Genomic DNA, 18308 nt, shown 5'->3' with positions numbered 1-18308 from the left:
TAATATCTAGTTTTAATATCCTTTTCTGCCACTTGGGTTGATTTTCTCTCGTCCTATCCCTGTGCAACTTCAAGCAAAATCTGGTGTTGTCTTTTCAACAATCTCCTATGGGCAGGTAATGACAGCAATAAGCCTTGTCATCTTAATAACCTCTACTCTTCTGGGTCCCACCAAGTGTTCTCTGGGAGCCCAGGGCTGCCTCCAGCGTGGAGAAATGCCCAGCTTCACCAGTAGCCCCTCTGAGAGCTGCTTTTTAATGCTCTCTGCCAAATTAGAAGTGGGCAGATATATTCACCCAGCTTAAATGCTACCTCAGTCCTTGGAGCTGCTCAGTGGAGAGTGCCCACGAGCCTGGAGAGCCAAAGGAAAGCCTTGAGCAAGAGTCAGCTGTGTGCAGTTAATGAGAAAGAAGGGGCAGGTGGATCTACATGGAGCTGCAGGTCTCTGTGACCTTGCAGGTTTGTGTTCTTCCCTGTTTAGAGATGTAATCATTTTATGAAGAACAGTGACCCAGAGAGCTGGGGATTTAATTTAATACATCTCATATAGGCTTGGGTTTGTTGTCTGATTTATTAAAAGATAGCAGCACAATTTTTGGTGGGAAAAAAAAAATGCCATCTGTGTGGTGGACACTATAAATCTGAAAGAGTAAAGAGATGCTTCAGTGCATGGTACAGCCAAACCTCTTAATTGCCTTTCCTAAAAGCCTGCTTGGTCTTACATCGAGCTGGAGAAGGGAGCTTCAGCAGGCAGGTGATCTCTGTAGGGCTTGCAGGAGCATCATCCTCATCTGCCACCCTAAAAAGGGTTTTAATGGAGCTTCTGAGCTCCAAATGCATGCCCTGAGAAGAAGAAGGAAAGAGATGAGGGGCTGGGAAATGTCCTCTTCCAATTCTTCTGGATGGAGAAAAAAGACAGGGCAAGGACTGGCATATTGCAAAGGTGAGCATGGGTTTGAGACAAACTCATTATTAATTAGATCTGCAATAATGGAGTAAAATGAATAATGGTATCTGCCAAACAAGCCAAGGGTGCTCTGCAAAGAGGGACTGTACAAAAATTGCCTTGCAAGCCCAGCAGGAGGGTATGAAGCTGTGTTTGGAAGCAACAGAAGAGCAAATGATGGGGCAAAGTTCCTGTGGGACAAGGACATTGTGGAGCTCTCTGGGATCAGCCTGACTAATGGGAGGAGATTGAGGACAGGAAGGTGAGGGTTAATTAAATTGAGAGAGATAAGAAAATGATGGAACATCTTCCTCCAAGGAAAGGAAGGAGTGAGGGAAGCAGAAAAAGGAGGATGAACATCAAGCTGTACAAAGGTGGGAAACAAGACTAGGAAAATTATGTCTATAGAAGAATAGTGTGACTGTGGAGGACTACAATGAGAAAGACCAGGGGCAAAATGAGCTTCAATTAGGAAGGGATATAGAGGGTGATAAAAGGATGCTCTGCAAAGGTATTGAAAAAGGAGGAAGGCAATGGAAATTATACATAACTGAATTAATGGAAAATGAGAGAACAGAAATAACAATAGAGAAAAGATTGGAGCATTCATTAGTTCTTATGCTTTAGCTATGGAGGGAAATAAAATATTTTTTGAAAATATTATGAACTGGTATTTATCCAGACCACTTTTACTGCAGAGGGTAAGACAATCCAAACTAGCAAATAAACACTGCTAAAATCATTCAGAGAATTTAGGCAAATTCAAGTCAGCAGGACTGGATGAAGTTCCCCCAAGAGTACTTCAGGCACTGGCCAGAACAATATGACTCATTAGTAATTATCCAGGAGGGCTCATGGAGAAGGGAGGAGATCCCAGAGGAGGGGAGAAGGGCAAACACAATGCCTGTCTTTAAAGAAGGGGAAGCAGGACTTGGGGGATTACACAGCAGCCAATTCAGTGTGTAATGTAAAAACTTTAATACAATAAACTGTGCAACAATCTCTTTGTGAGCATTTGACTGACAATAGAAAAACATACAATCAGTCAGACTGGATTTGTCATAGAGGAGTGACACTAAAACCATGCAGCTTCCATCTTTCAACCCAACAACTGTGTTGTAGAATTAAGAAGAGGGAGAATATGTCATACATTTTGAAAGAAGCAGGGTTTTTAACACCATTTCACATGATATTTCTATAAGCTGACCAGGAACTATGATCTCTGTCAAATCATCTTAAGACATACTTAACAGAAAATAAATGTATTCACACAAGAATTACTAATTCCTTTCCTTTGGATTTGGAAGGTTTTCCAAAAGGGCTCCCTCAGGGTTTGCTCCTGGACCTGATTCTAATATTTTCATTAGTTATTTGGATGACAAAATAAAGACTATATAAATACTCCAGAGGATGTGTTCCAAAATGTGGCTGGGAAATAGGAGTAACAGTATAAAACCAACCAGATTTGGTTCAGTAAAGTAAAAATCAAAAAAATATGTCAATGCAAAGTGGTAAAACTCTGGTCAAGCAGGCATTCAACAGAAAAGGAGCTGAGAAAGAGGCATTGGAGAGGACACAGCTGCTGCAAAATAAGGCAAATCTGATTCTGGGGCATATGAACAAGAGTGAAACATCAGAAGCAATGATTCTACTCTAACAAGGAAATACCAAGTGTGGGTCTGGATGCTGTGATAGGAGAAGGTAGAAATGTCATAGAAAAATTATACAGGGGCTGGAGGAAAGCAATGAGAATTATGAGTGGTTCAAAAAAATTGGAGGCTCTTCTTTGTTTTTTCCAGAAGGGAAAAAAATCATGTGAGAAAATGAAAACTGCCTTCTAAGGCAGTGGAGACTTATAAAAAGGTTATTGACAATTGTTCTGGGTCCCACAGAAATGAACTGGAAAAGATTGTTGTTACTGGATATCTGAGAAAGAGGAAAACCCCACAAATCAAACCCAAAAGCTTTCTAATTCAAAGCAAATTTATATGAACTAAATTTTCTAAATCGATTTGTGAGTATTCCTCTCTGGGTGTTGATTAGCTTCTCTCAGGGATGTCTGGAGCCTGCTCAAGGCAGCGAGGAGAATTTGTGGTCTTTCTCCATCTCTCCTGTTCCATGACTGTCTCCTCAAGGCTTGACAGTGCTTCCATCTTCCCCACGCCTGGCCAGAATGTGAAATATCAATGCAAATCCTGTGTTTGCGCTTTAGCAGAGCTTCAAACACTCCGTTGGTGTTAATTAATTATCCAACACCAGCAGGGAGCCAGCGATACCAAACGCAGCACAGAGCTTCCCTGACCAATAACAAAAGCAATCCTTCCTCCTGTGCACTGCAGAGCTCCACCAATTCTCTTCCCCAGTGCACCACAAGCAGAATAAAGAGCCTCCTTTTCTGCAGACTTCCCACAGACAGCTTGTGGCTGCTGGGATGAATGTGGTGATGAGGTCCTTGCTCCCAAAAGCCCCAAAAATTTGGGAGCGTGCCGGAAGGCAAAGAAGCTGTGCAAAAACACACATTGCATGCCAGGGAAACAGTGTGTTCCTCACTTTTCCCTAAAAAGGAACATCTAATTTGTGAATAAAGGAATAATATGTGGATAAAGTTTGCCAGAAGTGTTGTTCAAGAGGAGCAGGTGGTGAGGAAAAAGGAGGAGGACGTTTGCAGGCTATATTCCTATCTGGAAGAAATATACTTTCTCTGAACTCTAAGAAGATTATGAAACAATCTGCTGGATGTCTCTGGGTAGTGATAAAGGAAAAGAGAAATCAAACAAAACCAGGAGCAGTCTCATGGTAGAGTCCATTGTACTTCAACTAATGAAAAAAAAAAAAGATATATAGGAGCATGTTTTTTGAAAAAGAAAGCAATTATGTGATGAACAAGTGCTGGTGGACCTGAAGGAAAATGGTACGTCAAGGATATTGTGAATTTTAAAGTGAGAAAAAAGAGAGAAGAAAAAAAAAGGAAAAGAGACTAAAAAGACAAGAGGAGGAACTTTAGATTTTGACTGCTGTTCAGCACAGCCTTCAGAGTCTTTGGGAATTTTCTGGTACTCTGAACATGTTGCCTTCTTCCTTTTTAGACTAACACCAAGTTCTGAATAGTCACATGGCAGGGATGGGTTTTTGTGGGCATCTTTTTTCTTGCAAAGCACTTAGCTTCCTCCATAAAAGTAGCATGACTGAAGACTGAACTTCTCAGTGTAGATGTGCAGCATGAATTTGAGGAGAGAAAGATATCCATCTACATTTTTAGAGAGGGCAACTAGTCAGTTCAGCTGATCAGGCAGCACAGAGAGACCCAAGTGCCTATGAATTTGTTGCTGTATTTTACCTTGAATATTTAACAAAGGCATGGTACCAAAGGTTCTCAACTTAAATATCACTTTATGGATCTTGTATGATGCTCACGGCCATGATTGTAGGCTGATCCCTGTTCATCAGCAACTAAATAATTCCTGTTTCCAGGAGGATGATACAGAGACCAAGAATTCAATAATGTGTATTTGGCAAATTTTGATGGTCCTTGAAGGTGGGACCCCTTCATTCACTGGGGAGATAAGGTGTGAAATCAATGTTCATACAGTCTTTGCATTCTCTGCTCAGTCGCTGGGGTGGCTGCAGCTACTGCACTTCTCATGCTGCTGAAGAGGTGGATGAGGAAATGATCAGAGAGGGTAGGATGTGGTTAAAGCCTCAGTTTGCTAACTGGGGCTAATGTGAGGGAAGCATATCTCACATCCATTAAGGCCTCCAGCAATCACCTCCCACGAAGGTGAAGGAGTGGCAGAGAAGGAATTGTGACTTCCTGAGTCCCAGCAGCTCCTAGAGCTGTTCCTGTTAATATTCAATTATGTGCTGCCCTGGACTTAGAGCAGCTTAGAGCTGAACTACGTCTCACTCCAGCCCCGAGGCTTAGCTGCAGCAAACACAGCTGCAGGAGGCTGAGCCACGCAGAGAAACAGCCCCAAAACAGGGTTATCACACCTCCAGCTGCCTGTGCAGAACCAGTGCGTAGGAGGAACTACTCTGTCCACCTCTGCCCTCTCCACCTCCCTTCTCCAGGCTGTGAGACTTTGGGGAGCTGGTTATTCTGTGAGCTGTGGCCAGGGTCATCACTCTCTCCCCCATTTTTTACCCTGGATACACCAATTGACCACAGAAAGCTCTGCATGCACTTCCTCTGCATCTCACACTATGCAGCTTTTGCTGTGGCTTTTCCTTCATCTCATTCCCACACCCCCCTGAAGTGTGTCCCATCCTCATTGACCCACCCACCCTCTGGTAAACCCCTTACACTTCCAGATCATGGTATTAACTTGACATTTGCAAAAGGTCACTGTGTTTGCTCTGCCTGAGTGTTATATTGCTCACTCTTTTGTTGTTCTGCTTTGTAAGCTCTTCAAGGCAGAGGTTATCTCCTTGGGTGTGACTACACAGTGGCCAGGAGAATGAGGCCTCTGGTCTCAGCTGGTCTAACAGCTAAACCAGAAATAATTTGGTCATCGATGGGGAGGCTGGCTCTAATTTTATAGATTATTCATCAGAGGATAATGAATCTTAATTTATATGCAAAAACCTTCCTTCCAGAAGAGGTCCATAAGCAGGATCACAACTAATATCTTAATTTCAAAGACTACCAGCATCAGATCCCTGCTGTATTTCCAGGAGTCCATTCAGACCATGTGATATTGCTGGAGCATGTGCCATTTGCTGCAGGAACAAATGTGGGACATAAGGGAGGTGACACACAATACATACTTGGTGCATTCAGTTTATGCAGATGAAGTCCTGGCTTTTTTTAGCCTAGAGTTTGTCACGCTGGAGCTGTTTGTTGCATCAAACTAATTGCAATGGAGATGAGTGCATATGGTACGTGCAGCGTCAGGGTGTCCCCGCTCCGGTGGCTGCTCCCAGAGAGATGTGGTGGAGAAAGGATACATAAATTAATCCTTTGCTCTCAGGTGAGAATGGATCTGATCCTATCTGCAGTCCTAACCTGACCAGCATTCCCTGAGGTGGAGATGCAGGGCTGGAGCTCTCCCGTCTCCCTTAGCCCAGGAGGGCTCCAGCCAAGGAGCCAACACTAGCCATGAGCAGACACCATAGGCTTGGCTCTTCTCAAATATAAACCAATTCTGAACGTCAGCTACAGCCAGGCTATGCCAGAAAGGAAGATGGGAGAGTGGGGCTGTCAGATGCAGTAACCTGAAGCCTGTGGTTGAGGCTGCTCTTCACCTGATGTTGGCATTGCAGAGGAAACACATCCACAATTGGAAGAGGTGAGGGTGGGGGATCTTGGCCTTTAGTGCCAAGAGCAACATGGCACCAGACTGACAGCTGTGCTGGCTCTAGGAACAGACTGACCTGCTCCTCTGCCATGGTTTGTTTTGAGACTGACACAAAAGATAATCATTCCCACAAACAATGTTCAGCCATTCCTGGGTATTAGCTTTTCTGTTGCTTATAATGATACTACTTAAATTGTATTATTTTGCCTTGAAAACAGCTCATTCCCTGAGTTAGCCCAGTTCCACTGCTTCTCCCTGATATCCTTTGCCAGACAGAGAAAACTGTACTAGGCAGGATAGAGCAGTGCCATGGCTCACAGTCACTACACAGAGATTAATTGCCTGCCACGGGTGGGTTGGTGGCTTGAAGGTGGATGCCAGCCTGGAGGCGTTAGGGCTGAGTTCTGCTTCAATTCCTGATCCCGTGTGCACCTTGCAGAAATATAACTGAGTTTGAAGTATCTGTTTCCTCCCAAATTCATCTGGAATCCATTAATGGGTTCAGAAGCTTTTGGGAGAGGGGGATGGACACGTACCTGCACAGAAAAGCAGCGCAGCAGAACCTTTATTTCCTTAGGGAGGTAGCCTAAAGAAATATTAGCATTTATTCTCATCTGTTGCTGAGCTTACGACCCACACAAATAACAGGGAATAGCGAGCGAGCAGCCGGCTGCAGAATGGGAACAGGGAAAATGACTCAGCAAGCTTGGCACCAATCTGGAGAAAATGCAGGTACATTATAACCTTGCTTGAGCATCAATCTCATCCGTGACATGACGTAGAAACAGCAGCCAGTGTAGATATTTGGATCTGATGGAAACATTCCTTCTGATAAATGATTTAGCTCTGCTCTTGCACGTAGTTACATCCAGAAGCAGAGCAGGTGAGAAGCTGCCTTCAAATATGCCAGCAAAGGAGAGAAAAAGTTCAGTGAAAACCTCTCACTGCTTTATAAAAATGCTTTTTTTCTTCTGCTATCAGTTGACAAATAGCTGCTGAATTATAGTTTCATGCTTTGTTCATGTCATTTTCCCTAAGAACAGCATTTCCTGCTACATCACCTTAGAAACTCGATCAACAAACACTCCGCTCTACACGTAAACAAAGCTTTATTTTACCCCATTTTTGACAGCAGACAGCATTTTAGAAACCAGAACATTTCGGGTTCTCTGGGCTATTTGCCTCAATTTCACAATCTGGTTTTGGTTTTGAGGGCCTGTCAGCATTGTTTATACCTATATCTGTTGGAGTGGTGATGTTTTTGTGTGAGTGGCAAGGAAAATATATTGCTGCAAATTGCTCTCTGGAATCAGACTTTTTTTCTCTCTCGAGTCTAAATGAAACTGCACTTTCTAACATGTGGGAACTAAAGAATGAAATGAATACGAAAGAGAAGTGAAACAAGAAAATTCAGTGTCAACAACAAAAATGAATCAAAAAAAAACCAAAGACAACTCTGAGAATTAAGCAGGACCACCTTCAAAACTCAAGCTCCAATAAAATTCAGGAGTGTTATCTCCAACAGAGTACCTGAAGAACTTTGCAGCCAACTTTAGCCATTTCCTTGTGCAATAACATCAGATCTTGTCCTGACCTCATGACAAGGTCTTTCTTTTTTACTGTGGAAAAACAAGATCAGAGCCCTATAAAGTTTTCTTACTTGGTTTCACTAGATGAACATTTCCCAGGTATCTGCTTTGAACAAACATATTAATACAACAACAAACAGGAGATTTTATCTGGCAGTTTTTTAAAACCTGCACAGGAGCCCCGGCTACTGAGCCTCCTGTGATCTGCCACCACACAGAGTCCATCAGTTAGGGATTAATTTTAAGGCAGATATTAAAGCTTACCACATGATCAAGGATTTTCCTATACGTGGACTTCAATGGGATGCTTTAAATCCTGTGTGTGCTCGTGGATATGCACGTGTATGTGCACATTGTTGTTTATTCATGGGCAGACACAGCCCCAGGCTTCTTCAGGCCTTTCCAAAGAACATAAATTTGGGAGAGGGGACAGAGAGTGAGAGAAGAGTCATCTTTAAACTTAACATTTTTGAAAGCAAGTTTTTGAAGGAGACAGGCTGAGGGGGAGAGAGCCAAGATCGTAAAGATTTTATAACTAACAACGTTTTTTAAGAGGAGACAGAATCTCTGCTCTTTTTTAGTGCGAGATCTTGCAATAATTTAAAGCAAATTTGGGAAATAGCTTTCTTTTGACAGAAATGCTTCATTTTCCTTTTCTGCTGGGCTGTAACCTAAAGCATCTTGGCTCGAGAAAATGAAATAAAGCTGAGCGATGATGCTCTGTCACTGCTGCTGCCACCACTCTGCCTCCTGCAAATCTCCCAAAATTGTGCACAGCTCTCCAGGTCAGAGCCCGGGAAGACAGTGGTGCCTTCTCCTTCCGGGCTCAATCCTGCACCAGACAAACTTACCCCGGGCTTTGGAAAACACGGCCGGGGTTTGCAGCGAGCGGCTCTGCCCGAGGTGCCGCTTCCAAGGGTTGGTGTGGAGAGGAAACTCTTCCCATGACACAGCAGAACAGCAACAGCAGCAGCAGCAGAGTTAAAACAGATTCGTTCTGGCAGCATTCCTAAAAGACTACTTTAAATCCTAGCTCCAGCCTCTTCCTCCTTTAAGCATGATCTGAAGAAGGGAATACGGAATAAAAAGAAGCTCAGTGAGGCAGGGAAATGAGGCCCAGAGATATGAGAAGCAAGGTAAATTGTAGTTAGGCTCCACAGCAGTGGGACAGCCTGGATAAATGACAGAAAGGAGACCAGAGAGGAAATTCCCCCAAAATTGGATGAGAGGGAGGTATAAACATAAACAGTGTGGAGGGTGGATGAAGGGAAGACTCTGAGAAGAAGTAAGGAAAGGAAGATGAACTGCTCCTCACTTCAACTCTATTCAGCTAAAATAATTAGTAATTTTTACAAAACTAAAAAAAAATTAAAAAATAAAAAATCTGAAACACTGATCTGTTAGATATACAGCTCATTGCATGGGCACTGGAAATGAATGGGGTAGATACAGGTATTTTAAGTTCAAAGCACAAATGGGAGAGCTGATGAAATGATCCACTGTTACTGCAGGATTGGGCCTGGGGCAGGTGGCCGGGCGGCTTTGGTCCCCTCCCGTGGCTGACAGCCATCAGCACCAACCCAGCAGTTAGAAAAAATTCATTTATATGATTCGCTTCAAGAAAACGTGGTAGGACACTGAAGAAATTAAATCCCCAACTAAAAATTTACTGCATCTGTGGATCATGGCTTTTTAATCTGCTGGGGGGCTGCTGGAAGCTGTAAAGAAGGAGTGAATGCGGGATTGCTTTTCCTCCTTCAGTTTTAAACAACAAATCTATGTCTCCCCTCTCAATCTAGTCCCTAAAGCCTTGCGCTTGATCACCAGCACTGACACGATGCCACCAGTTTGGGAGCAGAATTTGGGGCCCTCCTGCACGAACCTTCCAGAGGGAAAACCCCGAGAACCCCCTGCGCATTGTCAGCCCGGCGGTGGGACCGTGGAGAGGGTGGGCTTCAGCTCCCTGATCCCAAATCCTGGGGGCTGGTGGAGAGCAGGAAATAAAACCCACTTCAGCACCGCAGGCGGAACAGCAGCCGGAGGAGCGCGGCGCTGCCGCCGGCCGGCCCCGCACCCGCCGGGCAGCGGGATGCGCGGGGGAACCGGGGGCTGCACGAACCACGGGAATTGTCGGCATCTTCCCTTTTCCTTTCCGCGAGGGCTGGCTGCTTGCTGGTAGCGTTGCAGTGGCCAGCGCACATCCCTAGGAGCGGCTCCTTCCAGCAGCTCGGCACAGAGCCTCGGCTGTCGGGAGCCGGCGGTGCGACGGGTCGGGACGGTGAAATCGCTTCGCTACCGACTGGCGGAGTTAAACGCGGCGGTAGCGACCACCGCATCGACCCCGCACGGGCAGAACGGCTCACATCTGCTCCTCCTCAGTGCGACACCAACAAGGGTTTTTTACGCCTTATTTCTTTTATTTTTATTTTTCTTTTGGTTGTTTTGGATTTTTTTTTTTTTGGCGCTGTTTTTCTGCCTCTTCCAGCACCGGAGACACGGCGCGGCCGCAGAGGAGCGCCGGATCCCGCAGCCTCCAGGAGCGGAGTCCATCCTTCCGCACGATGCCTGCCCGGCTGGTTATTCCCGGTTATTCCTTTCTGCAAAAAGAGAAGGGGAAAAAGAAAAAAAAAACCAACCTAAAATCCAAACATCAAACCAACCCCTAATAAATAATAATAGAAGAAGCAAGCGCGGCAACTTGCTTTAAGCAGAGGGTGGTAGGACCAAGAAGCGCAGCCCCCCGGGGAGGGAAGGGAGGTAGCGGAGGGAGGGCAAGCGGGCACCGACGGGGCTCGCAGCCCCCCGGGGGTACCGGCGGGTCCGGCGGCGGCGGACGTGAAAGTCCCCTTTAAGTTTCCATAGAGAGGCCTCCGGGTGTCACATGATGGACATGATATAACGAAACAACATCGTGGGGAGGGACGGAGGGAAGCAGTGGGGGAGCCCGGGGAGGCGTCGGGGGAGGTGGCGGTGCCCCCCGACACGCCCGCCCCGGCTGCACCTGTCTCGGCGCGCCGGGAGCGCGGTGTCCGCCCCGCTGATGGGGCTGCGGGCGGCACCTTCCCCCGGGGAGGAGGAGAAGGAGGAGGAGAAGGAGGCGAGCCGGTGGCGGAGGTAAGTTACCGGCGGGACCGGGGCGGGGGGCGCGGGGCGCGGGCGCGGTGTGTGCGCCGAGGGGTTGCGGGGTGTGTGTGCGCGGGGTGCCCGCGGTCTCCCCGCGGAGCGCCGGGCGTGTGCGCGCCCTCCCGCCCTCCATGTCCGCATTCCAGCTCATGTTGCGCAGATAAAATTCAAACTTGAGGTAAACACAAGCGGCGGGGGGGGGGGGGGGCGGACGGGGAACTGGGGGGGAGGGAGGCTCGCTCCATCCCGGCTCCATCCCGGCTCCTGCCGCTCCCTCCCCGCCGCTCCTCCCGCTCCGCACCCGCGGAGCCCCCGCGCACCTGGGGGAGCGCCGGCATCGCGGTGCTTCCCCCCGGGAGGGAGAGCCGAGCGTCCCTTTCCCCGCAGCCCCGGTAGGACACGGCGGGCCGGGGGCGGGGGGGGCGCGGCGCGGCAGGTGCGCGGGGCGCTGTCGCGACATGGCGGGGTGGGGGGGGTGTGCGCGTCGCGACATGGGGAAAGCAGCCAAGTGACAGCGCGGAGTGGTGGGGGGGAGAAAGAACGGGGCTGCGCCGCGTTGTTTTCCTCCGTGTTGCGTGGGTATCCCGATTAGAGCGGGAATAACAGCGGTGCCCCCCCCCGATCCCGCTTTTCTCCATACGCATTTCCAAGTGCGTATGGAGAAAACAAGATGCGGAGCGGGGCGGGCCGGGGGGGGGGAGGCGGGGAGGGCCGCACTGCCGTTCGCAGCCCCGGTCCGTGACACAGGCGGTGTCGCCGCTGGGATATTTAAGCGCTTTAAGCGGGGCGATGATGGAGGCGGCCGAGGGCGCCCCACAGGTGGGTGCGTGCAGGGAGAGGGGCCGAAGCGCTGGTCGTGTGGGGAGCGCCAGAGCGGTCCCGCACTCCGCGGAGTCGCGGCGGGAGGCGCTGCCGGGGCTGAGAGTGAAGTGGGGTGCGGGGACGAGACCCGGCAGCCGCGGGTTGCTGAGTGGCGCAGCTCCGGGTGCCGGGAGCGGTGCGGGGGTGACGGTGCCGCCATGGCGGGTGTGAGGGAGCGGCGCCCTCAGGGGGGTCCCGCGGCCCCGCCGAGGGCGGGAAAAGCGCGCGCGGCCCCCGCCTGGCGCCTCCTCAGCACTGCACCAAGGCGGCGGGGCGGGGGGGGGGGGAGCGCGCGGGGGGGCGGGGGGAGGTGGCGGCCACGCCCACCGCGCCCCCCCGCCGGCCAATCGGCGGGGCGGCGCGGCGGGGACACGCCCCCGCCGGCGCGCTCCGCGACCTCCCGACCAATCGCAGCGCAGCGCGGCCCCCCCTCCTTGGCCCCCCTTCACCCACCCGCCTGTTTGTTACGGTCGGGGCCACGTGCCGGCGCCTCGGGTCGGTCACGTGGCCCCCGGGGCCGGGGAGTCTGACGGGGACCGAGGGGTGTGACGGGGACCGAGGGGTCCGGAGCTCTCCTGTCCTTGGGATGTGACGGGGACCGAGGGGTCCGGGGCTCTCCTGTCCTTGGGGTGTGACGGGGACCGTGGGGTCCGGGGCTCTCCTGTCCTTGGGGTGTGACGGGGACCGAGGGGTCCGGAGCTCTCCTGTCCTTGGGGACCGTGGGGTCCGGAGCTCTCCTGTCCTTGGGGTGTGACGGGCACCGAGGGGTCCGGAGCTCTCCTGTCCTTGGGGACTGTGGGGTCCGGAGCTCTCCTGTCCTTGGGGTGTGACGGGCACCGAGGGGTCCGGAGCTCTCCTGTCCTTGGGATGTGACGGGGACCGTGGGGTCCGGAGCTCTCCTGATCTTAGGGTCTGACGAGGACCACGGGGACCCGGAGCTCTCACGTGCCTTGGGGGATGGAGGTGTCTGATGGGGACCTGGAGATGTCTTGCCTATGGGATCTGGGGGGGGCCTGGAGCCTTCCTGTCCAAGGGGGAGTCTCACTAGGAACAAGGGGTCTGCAGCTGTCCTGTCCATGGGGTCTGATGGAGAAGAGAACTGGCTGCCAGCTTGGGAGGATCCTGATGTCCCCCAGCCCTGAGGAGTCTGACTGGACCAGATGCTGGCTACCTGCCCAGGGAGCCTGAATCCCCCCTGCCCAGGGAATGTGGCCAGGACCCTCTTGCTATTGCCCTCAGGCCCTTGCTCGCCATGAGCGTCCATTTGGCCCTGGCCCCATTAAACCTTCTCTGAAGGGCCTGTCCCTGGCTGCTGTTCCTGTCATGGCCGAGCCGTGACAGCCTGTCCGTGGCTGGCTCTGGCCTCCGGAGAGGGAGGTGTTTCTCTTCCGAGGAGAGCTGTTTATGCCCAGTGATTTTTTTTTTTTCTATTTTTTTTATTTCTTTCCCCTCCCTCCGTGCTCTCCACAGCAGCAGCTCGGTGTCTGCCCAGCCGGCAGTGTCACGGCACGGCTCCTATGTAGGTGAAGCTGGGGAACGCTGCAAGGATCATGTGGAGCTCTCAGTCTCCTGAGCCTGGAGCTTTGAGCCTATTTATAGGTGGGTTGGGCAGTGTTCCGTGTGAAGGGCTTGCTCCATGTTGGAATCCGTGGCAAAACGAGGTGTCTTAACCGACGATGTTTTGGTTTTGGGTGGTTGTTCTGGGAATGGGGTTTTACGAAAGGCTCTGGAGCACGGGTTGTTAGTAGGTTATGTGGAGAAAGGCGAGTCAGTTTGGAGTTAAGGAACGTGATGCCATTTTAATGCAACTTCTCGGGTGGCAGAGCAAACAGTAAGGGGATACTCGGTTCTAGATCAGCAGCTTTCGGCTTTGCAGGCAATAGACAACTCAGGGTCAGTGAGAAGCCACAGAGGAAAGGACATTGTGTTTTCTGTAGGCTTGTGCTCATTGTACTGTTTTCTGCACTGCTACAGATTTTGTGGCCGACAAGCTGAAAAAAAAATGGAAATCCACTATTCTAGATCCTGAGATGTTTTGGGTTAGAATAAGTGGAGGAGGGGTGGGGAAAAAGCCCTCAACTGTGTGTTTTGTTGCGTATGTTTCTATTGTAGAGCTTAAAAATGTAAAATTCAGTGTATTTTTAAGAGTTACATAACCTTTAGTAACGTGGTGAGTCTCAAGTAGCCTTCGAGAGTTAAATAACAGCAGATCAACGAGACTGGGTTGAGAAGAGGAAGAGAGGGTTTTATAACGATGAGGACTATACACAGATATTTAAAACTGCTTTGGTGTTGCACTAGAAACAAATCTTTGCTTAGGAGGAGGAGGTTTTTAATACCCTATAAATGCGGAACATGAGAAGGAGGATGGAAAGATGAGGTTTGCAGTTTTATGCTGCTCTAGTCCGGTAAACGGATCAGGAATAGTTTATGATATTTAACATTCTTCAGCTTCTCTTCCATCTTGACTTTTTCAGTACAATTTTTTGCAATCTGAAGTGATGACAACTTCCAGATACTGACCGCTGTGGGTGAGGAAGGAAATCTGGCCTTAATATAACAAGAAATTACAGAAAGGAGTGAGGGGCACTGTAGTGGTGAAAGAACTGGGGTGGTGACACATGTCCTGAGAGAGCGCTGGTGCTTTGTGTTGGTTACAGGAGTAATTCGACACGGTGTTACCTACAGAAAGATGTTTATTCAGCCGAGGTGGTTCGTGCTGGCATATCAGTGTTATCTTTGTATTTTTTTTTGTGGGGGGGAGGAGGGAAATAGCCCTGCCTTAATAGAGGAAATTGCTGGGGAGCAGTTGATGTGCTGGAGATGTGAGGATACCTGGAGGTGTGCAGCATGCCAGCACCTTGGAATTAGGAGTGTACGTGGAAGTGCTGGCGTGGAATTGATGCACCAGGAAATTGCTTTCTCTCTTTTTTGTTGGTGAGATGCAGTTAACATAAAATGAGCCCTTTGGATCTCCTATCCCATTTCTCTTTAATATAACTAAGATAGTTTATCTTCTCAGGCAGTGAAAAGGGGGAAAAAAATACTTTTGTTTTGTAATTTGGTTCACCTTCTCTTCATTTGCTGTCGGCTCATGACAAGGCACAATGTGTGCTGCACACTGTGTTCCACTGAGGTGTTTTGGTGACAAACACAACGTATATTAAAAAAAGGGCTATGAAAAATAGGTATTGTGCTAGTTCTCACCACTTTTTATAGAAACAATCCCCATATTTCTTTAAGGTTCACAAAAAGTATCATATTAGGGTCTTATGCCTTGGTAATTTCAGTGGCAAAAAGGTCGATGTTTGGTCTTTTTAATTATTCAAAAGGGAACTGAAAAGGAAATATTTAAATTGGTGTTTGTGTTGGTTTTGCAGTAGGAAGTAGTAAAACATTTTGTCAGTTTTAATAAAAAGGGAAATTGTGAACGTACTTTAAAAATATGATTGTTTATGCTGTATGAGTCTGATATATTGTTAAAATTAAGAGGATTTCTTTAATCCAAGCTACATTCTAATTGTTGTAATCATGTGTTTACTATATTTCTTTTGTATTTATAAATAAAAACACAGAATCATGTCTTTTTGACCTCGTGTATAGCATGACTGGTTGTAGTTCATGCCATATTTGCATAGTTTTTTTCCATAAACATCTTGCTCCTGGAATTATTAGCAGCACCATAATAAGAGCTTGAAAATACTGTCACATAAAGAGTTAGAGCACTTGCAAGCAAAAATGCTGAAATTCAAAGTTAAAAAAAAAACCAGCTTCTCCCCAGCAATTCTTTCAAGTCAGTTTGATGACAATTTTGGTTTTCTAAATGGCTGGAGATGGAATTAATGGGGTTGCAACTCTTTGTCATGAATTTCAGCATAAACAATATTTTGCTTTCGGCTTTGGATTTCATGCAAATGCAGGAAAAATCCCCTGTCCTTTTCCAGTCCCTCAGGATGCTGCACCTCAGCCAGCAGACGTAGTGTTGTTGTCTTAAGAGCGAGGCTGGAAATGGGAGTTGTTTGTGCTGAATTTTACCCTTACCAAGGTCAGAGATTTCATCCTTCCGTAGATTCCTGATCTGGGAATTTTAACACTTACAGTGGGTCCTGATTTAGGAATTTTCATTAACTTCTTTGAGCTCTGGAAGGAATTTAAATGTCCCTGTGTTATGCTTCTTCCCAAACTTAAGTTTGGAAATTCCTGAAATAGTGACGTCTGTGTGGCAGAAATATTCATGATGGTAATAAAGCAGTCAAGCTGAAAATCCAAGTTTCTTACATAAAACTGATCTAATTGGCAGGACAAACAAAGGCAATAATTGTAATAATATTCCTGTTTTAAGTAATTTTGGCATTGAAGTTTTCTTTTGACAGTGGTTTATGACTTGGGGAAGTAGTTTGGATGAAGAGAGATGGTCCTGCTCTGTCTCTCAGTGGGCTGAATTTCAATGTACTGTTACCTGAGAATTAGTTTTTCATAATTATGAAGTATTAGTGAGCCCATGATAAGTGGGTTTTTTTTTTCCCAGTTCTTTCTGTGATAGAAATTTCTTACTAAAATATAAGCAAAGGAAATTGAGAAACAAATGGTTGAGAGGGCATTTATAATACCAATTGTAAGCCCTGATTTTACAAACACTCCTCTGAATGTGTCTTGTGTAAGGAGCAGGTCCTATTAGGGAACGTAAATTGTGCAATTGCGTAGAAAATCAGCAGAGTTGGTAAATCCTGAAGCAGTCATCCTGCTTTTTGTGTCCTATATTTCAAATCCTTGCTCTCTTGCAGCCAAGCCCGTGGTGTGCTTACATGTGTAGAGTGCTGAGCAGTAGCCTCATCTAAGTAAAAAACTTGTGAAGTCAGCCTGCCAGTAATAGTGATGTGATATTATTATTTATTTTATTTTATTTTTCATTTGTATCATCCCTCCAGTTATCAGAAGCAGTAATTAGTTGTCTGGGGTGGGGGGGGGGGGGTGGGGGGGGGTGGGGAATGTGAGGTGAACAGGATGGGGGAGAGAGAAACCTGGTAAACATAATTTTTTGCTGTTACAAAACGTAGCTATTTCTGCTCCAGTTTACCTGTGAGCTACAACAAGATGTACCAATTTCAGTGCACAGCCTGAAGTAATCCTTTTTTTTCTTTTTTTTTTTTTTTTTTTTTTTAATTATTATTAGCTTGGGCTGAACATCACACAGAACTTCTTCTGGTACAGGTGGTCTTTGTTGTCATTTGGTATATTTTTTGGTAGCTTTCAGATTTTCAGAAAAGCAAGATGCTTTTTTTGTTAATTTAATAGCATTCTGTGCAGGAATTCAGGAATTCCCTTAAAATGTGCTGTTTTGAATAACACCTGCATTATGCACACGTTGCTGAATTTTAACACAACTGTAGTTGCTTGTGCAAAAATAGAGTTGTAAAATGAAGGCAGGTACTGGCCTTGGATAAATTCCAGTGTGCTGAGGAAACGAGGGAAAATCAAACCGAGGTTCAGAAAGAAAACAAAAAAATAGAATTGTAAAGTGAAGGCAGGTACTGGCCTTGGATAAATTCCAGTGTGCTGAGGAAACGAGGGAAAATCAAACCGAGGTTCAGAAAGAAAACAAAAAAATAGAATTGTAAAGTGAAGGCAGGTACTGGCCTTGGATAAATTCCAGTGTGCTGAGGAAACGAGGGAAAATCAAACCGAGGTTCAGAAAGAAAAGAAGCGTTTGCCTGGGTTTTATGCTGATGATTATTTACATCAGCACAGGAAGGAGATCAGGTGCTGTCTGAAGCAGGAGGGATCCTTGTGTTGGGATTCTTGGAACTTGGGAGATTTCTTGCTACGCAGCAGCTCATGTGAGCAGCTGTCAGGTCTCCTGGGAGGGAGACGAAGCCTCCAGCCACCGTGTTTACTTCCAGCAGGAGGAGGAAAAGGACATTTCTGCCTATTATCTGGATGTGTTTTGTAAACTGAAAGCGCTGTTCGTGCTCCCGAGCGGGTTGTAGTTGCTGTATCATTCTGCAGCGTCGTTCTCCACCCCTTTTTTTTAATTTTAGCATAACTTCAGTGTTCATCCGTCAGCATCTGCTGGGTATTGATGCCTCACCCGTAGCTGTTGGGAGATCCTTACGTCCTGATTTCCCTGGCTTCGTGGCAGTGCTCCAGGATTGTGGAGCGGTCGGGATTGGGTTTATCCCGTCGATAGGAGCGGGATTCCCGGTGTGTTTTCGCTCCGCAGGCGGCGGAGCGGCAGCGCTGGAGCGGAGGAGCTGCGTGTGCTCCCAGGCAGATGTCGGCGCTGCCTGGCTTCCATGGAATACTCCGCTCCTTCCCAGGCGGTTTTTCCAGCGTTGCCCTCTGCCGGAGGAGACCCGCAGCGCCGTGGATTTCACCCCTGGATGGAGTTGTTCCTTAGCAGCTCCAGTTCCGAGAGCCCACCTTCCTCCTGGGGCTGCTGCTCCAGGCAGAGCGTCCGAGTCCTGCTCTTCCTCCTCATCCCTGTCCGTGGGCATCT

General features: G+C 47.8%; 2 protein-coding genes across 27 annotated transcripts in view; one reads left to right on the top strand and one right to left on the bottom strand.

The window, feature by feature from the left end:
- Nucleotides 1-9675: 9675 nt before the first annotated feature.
- LOC146763532 (uncharacterized) lies at nt 9676-12057 on the bottom strand. Of its 2 annotated transcripts, none has more exons than XM_085568594.1 (2): nt 10641-12057; nt 9676-10425 (listed from the first exon to the last, which is right to left on the bottom strand). In XM_085568594.1, exon 1 carries the CDS (start codon nt 11970-11972, stop codon nt 10677-10679), a length of 1296 nt encoding a protein of 431 aa, XP_085424720.1. In that variant the 5' UTR covers nt 11973-12057; the 3' UTR covers nt 9676-10425; nt 10641-10676. The 2 variants fall into 2 exon arrangements, with proteins under 2 accessions (XP_085424720.1, XP_085424721.1); XM_085568595.1 differs by having other exon boundaries at nt 10952-12057.
- Nucleotides 10802-18308, top strand: part of LOC110470912 (endonuclease domain-containing 1 protein-like) — a 159908-nt gene continuing 152401 nt past the window's right edge. For 21 of the 25 annotated variants that reach the window (XR_014951862.1, XR_014951863.1, XR_014951852.1 and 18 more), the window contains exon 1: nt 10802-10942. The gene's annotated coding sequence lies outside the window, so the exon portion shown is untranslated. Of the gene's footprint in view, nt 10943-10996; nt 11130-11180; nt 11344-11640; nt 11771-18308 lie in introns of those variants that run through there. The other 4 variants (XM_085568599.1, XM_085568602.1, XM_077783699.2 and 1 more) reach the window with 4 other exon arrangements.

Source organism: Lonchura striata, chromosome 1A (genome assembly GCF_050655825.1).
Source record: "Lonchura striata isolate lonStrDom1 chromosome 1A, ASM5065582v1, whole genome shotgun sequence".
NCBI classification, from domain to species: Eukaryota; Metazoa; Chordata; class Aves; order Passeriformes; family Estrildidae; genus Lonchura; species Lonchura striata.
This window is presented reverse-complemented; position numbering and strand designations above follow the sequence as displayed.

What these genes read in the sequence shown, in the direction of transcription:
- LOC146763532 (XM_085568594.1), bottom strand. Translation starts at nt 11,972, where the DNA reads ATGGCGGCACCGTCACCCCCGCACCGCTCCCGGCACCCGGAGCTGCGC.